Genomic DNA, 5,710 nt, shown 5'->3' with positions numbered 1-5,710 from the left:
GATAAGGAAAATCCAGACGATATTATCTTCATGAACATGATATTGGTTGATGAGAAGGTATATTATATAAATCGATTGTATAAATAAATGATCCTTTTTCAAGTTGCCACTATGATAACATATATTATTGTTTATATTTGATGACATGTTATTTTTTGTTTAGCGAGGACGGATCCATGCCACTGTTCGTAAGTTCCTGGTGCCAACGATTCAAGGAATGGTTGAAGAAGGAGGAACATATAAGCTAGAGAATGTCATGATAGGATTTAATGAGGGGAAATTATAAACTCTTGCCACACAAGCACAAACTTAATATGGAATTGGTGTAAGGCTTAGATCAAGTTTCAAAGGAGTCAATTTTTGTTTGTTTTATTTGTAATGACTATTAACAAGAGTTACTTTAAGAGATGGGTTGAATACGTAAAAAAAAAAAAAAAGATCGGTTGATGATAACCAATGATGAATGTGAAAATACTAATGTCACTTCAAATGTCGTTTTTATAGTATTTCGTAATATATGATAACTAATGTAAAATGTACGGTTTTCAAACTATATTAATGTCAAGATGATATGATTAATGTAATACATTTTTATCATGTGAATATTTCATTTTTTTTATTATTATGATATAACTTATACATACATATTTTAGTCGGTAGGACCCGTGCGGAACACGGGTCGATGGTCTAGTTGTTCTAAAGATTGGTACTCACACGTGTAATAACAAACCTCCTTGCATTTTGTGATTCACTCATCTAAAATGAAGAGTTCTATAAGACGGGCTCACCTGAGATCTCTGGATCGTAAGATCTTGTCTATGTAGTTGTGCGTAAAAGATATCCAATTTACATAAAAATAAAAATGAAAACAAATTTAAATTGTAAAAATAGAATCAGTAAAATTTCCCTCCCCTCAAAAATTTACACTAATGATGGATGTTTGCATTTTTTTTCTTTCTATCATGGTATAAGTACGAAATTTCCACCACCATTTAACATTGACTAATCTTCGTTGAAAAACATATAAAAACACAAGGTGGATTCTCGTATTTCAATCTAATTTTCTCTGTTCGCAAAAGTCGATACATCAAATTATTGACCACTTGTTTAAAGAGTCAGAAACTCTTAACATTTGAATCTGTCATTGTTGATTATTATTTACTAGTAATAATATTTAACAACAAAAAACAAAAACAAACTCAATATTGTAATTAAGAGTGTTTAGACGACAAATAGAGTCATTGTTGCATGTAGGGAAATACTTCAGTGACATAATGTCACGGTACCATTGTGCATAGAGCCAATAAAATTTTGACACATGTATGTGCAGGGAGGGTTTATGTTTACAAGATCCTATGGACCAAATGCAATGGCACAAGATCCTATAGACCAAAATTAATGGCACCGTGCCATTAATGACACCGAAGTGCTACTCGCTGCATGTATCATTTTATAAACAAGAACATAACAATGATTACGTTACATGTTATGGGAAAGGATTGACCTTTCCCATGTGAAACGCCACCTACTAATTATGTTACCAGTACTAATGTTGTTTGTTACTACATGAATAGAAAGAAAAGAATGATGTGACGATGTTGATTAGGCGGAACAGAACACAAGGACATTGTGTAGACCCCACAACAATAGTTGTCTTGTCCGCGCGTGCTTCCAACTCACTCACGTGCGATTGCTAATGTGTTGTTATTGTTGTGTTGTTTATATAAACCCAATGGCCATTTTGATAGTGTAGCGGTGAAGCAAGAAAACAAACCAAGCAATAGCATTTCATTTCAACTAGTTATTAGTCATTCAGTGAAGTGTGTAGTTAGAGTTAGTTCATCTTTCATTTTCATAATATTCATTTTTCATTTATATATAGCATATGCTTAATCTTTGAAAGCATTGCATCATCACATCACATAGTGTGAGTAGTACAAACTAGTTGATATTGCTATAAGCTTAGTGAGTTGCAAGAAACAAATACAAATGGAGACAAATGGTGAGATAAGAGTGTCAAAGTTCAAGAGGGTTTGTGTCTTTTGTGGAAGTAGTCCTGGCAAGAAAAGTAGTTATCAAGATGCTGCCATTGAACTTGGAAATGAATTGGTATATATTAATATTAATGATTTTTCCTTACATACTGTTTTTTTTCCTTCTTTTTTGAGAAAAAAAAATCTTATTTATTTTTTGTGGATGGGGTGAAAATGGTTAAACTTTATGATATGACATGTTGAATATTCTAATTCCTTTGTATATTTCAGTTGGGTCAGTTTCTTGTGTTTATAACATGTTTGTTACTTTGTAACTTGAAACTATGTCTCTCTATTTGATGCAAAATATAAATTTTTTGTTTTTTGGATCATTACTTAATCACATGTTTTTAAGTTAAAACTATCCTAGAGTTTTTTTCATATATTTTTTTTTTTTATATCTATGGTCTTTGACCTTTCTCAGCTTTTTAAAGTATCCATTTTTCATTTCAAACTTAATAATATTATGACTTATCGCAATCAATTTTAATGGTTTGTGAAGGTGTCAAGAAATATTGATCTAGTTTATGGAGGAGGAAGCATTGGTCTAATGGGTTCGGTTTCACAAGCTGTTCATGATGGTGGAAGACATGTCATAGGGTATTATCTCTTTTCCTCAAAGTTTTCATTTTTATGAAATAGTAAACCATAATAGTCTATTGTGCTTGATTGATTATGTTGATCTCTTTGTCCATTGACACTGGTTTATTTGTCATGTTATTGTCTCTTGCAGAGTTATTCCCAAGACACTCATGCCTAGAGAGGTATGTGAGAAAAGCTTATAGTCTTTTTTCTTATTATTTATAGTGTATTATTTCAAGATTCTCTTCTTTAATTTAATTATTTTCCTTTATTATTCACTTTTTTCATTGATACTATATTCTATTCATATATACCTATTTCCTTGTTCTGTATTTTAAGTTAAGCTTCTTGTTAATTACACAGTTTTTTTGTTAAAGTTATTTTCTTTTGGGTAGGAAGAAAAAAACAAAGTGTGATAAAAGTAATAATAAAGAAATGGATCTTTTCACTCTTTTGTTTTACTTCAGTGGCTTATAATGTGCTGGAATTTTTCTTCACTTTTGTGTTTTGTTTTTCTCTTTATTATTTATTATTATCTCTTCACTTTTTGATTTTTGTTTTGTTCTTATTTTCTGTTCCATTTCTTATCCATTGGATCCTTTTTGCAGCTAACTGGTGAAACGGTGGGAGAAGTAAAAGCTGTAGCAGATATGCATCAAAGGAAGGCAGAGATGGCTAAGCATTCAGATGCTTTTATTGCCTTACCAGGTTAGCCTGAGCTAAAGAATAGTACACCTTACTTTGGTTGCATTACAGAAAAGTAGTAGAAATTTACTTCAAAAGTGCTTCTAGCTTTCTTTAGTTTTATCATGTACCATTGACCATATCTCAGTCTTTAATGCTTTCTTCATTAACCTAACAAACTTAATTACTAAAAGGTTTACCACGCCTAATCATTAATATTGTTGCCAAGGTAATTTTGATACACTGTCAGTGTCATATTAAAAAATTGTAAACTCTTAACAAATCATAGTTAATCAAATCAATTAGTCAAATAAATATGACACTGGTGTTGCAATGTGACTTCATATATCCTAATGCTATGATGATTAGAGAGTGACTCTTCAAAACTGGCTGATCCTGACTTTGCCTGAGACCCTAACATATTTGGCTAAAATTTTGAACTGCTTTGACTCTGAAAAACTATGGTTCTCTGGTTGAAGTACCATTTTTTGCATCTACTTTCCTTGGAATCATGACGTTTTTGTACCAAACTTACTCATGGTTTTGATATAGAAAGGAAAGTAAAGCAAAAGAATAACTGTCACAAGATAATGTTTTCAAATAGCACCTGTACATGTCATGAAATAGTGCTTCTTTTCAAAGACTTTTATTTCTGGTAATACTTATCATTCTGAGATGCTGAAAATTAGTGACTGTTACAGAAGGCAAGGCACACAGACAAAACTTGTCATTCACTCTTTCTTGGGATCCCTTGCAAGATAGAGGGAAGAGAGAGAGGGTGATAAGGGGTCTTAATTTGGTGCATTATGTAATCAATCTCGGCCATTGATTTGAAATCGAACGACTTAGATTACTCATTTACTATATAAAAAAAATGATCTGACCATTGGTTTAGATCGAAGGGTCAAGATCAGTAACTGTGTGCCATAATTATTGTAGGGAATCTGTTTCGGATGCGAAGCCAGTTTATTAGATGACCTTAAGTGTTCCTGTTCTCCTATGTTTTTTGCATTAAATTCTTGTAAAACTTATGCAAATTACATGCAGGTGGTTATGGGACCCTAGAGGAGCTTCTTGAAGTCATAACCTGGGCTCAACTTGGGATTCATGACAAACCGGTAATTGACTTGTACCATTCATAACTAATTCACATTGTGCTATTACCAGTTTAACTAGATTTGACATTCCACAACTCGCAGGTGGGACTAGTAAATGTTGATGGATACTTTAATTCATTACTTTCATTCATCGACAAAGCTGTGGAAGAGGGATTTATCAGTCCAAATGCGCGCCACATAATTGTATCAGCACCTACATCAAAAGAGTTAGTGAAGAAACTGGAGGTAAAATCAAAGTGTTTGTATATGCAATCACATTCTTTTCTTCAGCAGAATTAAGCAAAAATGATATATATTTATTATGTTTGATTCATCACAGGATTATGTTCCTTGTCACGAAGGCGTTGCTTCGAAGTTGAGCTGGCAGATGGAACAAGAGCTAGCCTATCCTGAAGAGTATGACCTCTCAAGGTAGCTGAGAGTTTAGTTTACTTGATGTGCAAGGAAGACGAGACTAGATAGAATTTTAGAGGTGGAAAGAAGCTATTGTGGAATATCCCTATTCTGTTTTTCTTTCCTGGAAGAAATTTCATTTGTAAAGTACTGGGATTGACCTGAAAAAAATGTGAAATTACTTTGTACCCTTCTTTTGAAAACTGATTTCCCTTCTAAGTTGTAAGTACTAGGGGGCTTCTGAACTTATTAGTCAATGACAACTAATTTTACCCCTTTAAGTAATCTATTTCTAAATAAGTAGCACCAACATTTCAAATTAAAGCGTGTCCAATACATGCGGTTACATTCAATTATCATATTTTCTCAAATTATTATCAATGTTGCGTCTGTGTCAATACTTCGTTCGCACACTAAATATTTTATGCCTTTATCTATATACTTTTCAGTGCTATTAAACTGAGCAATGTAGCAAACACACAAAACCACTCAATCAAACCACTCAATCATATCATACACATTGTATTCTACACACTGTATTCAACAGTTGATGTGTGTAAACTGTAAAGATATATTTCTTTAAAAACATAACATTTTCAGCAGAACCTATATGACCTTAAACCATTTTTTGAATAGCATGTTCACCTAACATATTATTCCAAAATAAACCTGGGGGAGAGGGGGGCATACTTCAGTTTGTAGGTCCTTTTGTGTTCAATATTGACATGTGTTACAAAGGGACACATGGGATTCAAACTAGAAGTTAGTGGATCATGTGCAACATGCATTTGAGGACAATAAGATAACCAATATCATGGTCCTAGAGTGGTATCATCTATCAAATGCTAGTGGTTGAAAGAACACCTTGTGATACACATGGAGAAATGAGAAGGAGAGCAT

General features: G+C 32.7%; 1 protein-coding gene across 1 annotated transcript; it reads left to right on the top strand.

Moving 5' to 3' along the window:
* Positions 1-1,751: 1,751 nt before the first annotated feature.
* LOC146956023 (cytokinin riboside 5'-monophosphate phosphoribohydrolase LOG3-like) lies at positions 1,752-5,095 on the top strand. The gene is made up of 7 exons (XM_085725760.1): positions 1,752-2,109; positions 2,536-2,633; positions 2,767-2,797; positions 3,224-3,323; positions 4,347-4,417; positions 4,499-4,642; positions 4,737-5,095. The coding sequence occupies exons 1-7, from the start codon at positions 1,990-1,992 to the stop codon at positions 4,830-4,832; spliced, it is 660 nt and encodes a 219-aa protein (XP_085581886.1). The 5' UTR covers positions 1,752-1,989; the 3' UTR covers positions 4,833-5,095.
* Positions 5,096-5,710: the final 615 nt, after the last annotated feature.

This window comes from Medicago sativa, chromosome 1 (genome assembly GCF_051527215.1).
Source record: "Medicago sativa cultivar Bolivia chromosome 1, Bolivia_mono, whole genome shotgun sequence".
Lineage (NCBI taxonomy): Eukaryota > Viridiplantae > Streptophyta > Magnoliopsida > Fabales > Fabaceae > Medicago > Medicago sativa.
This window is presented reverse-complemented; position numbering and strand designations above follow the sequence as displayed.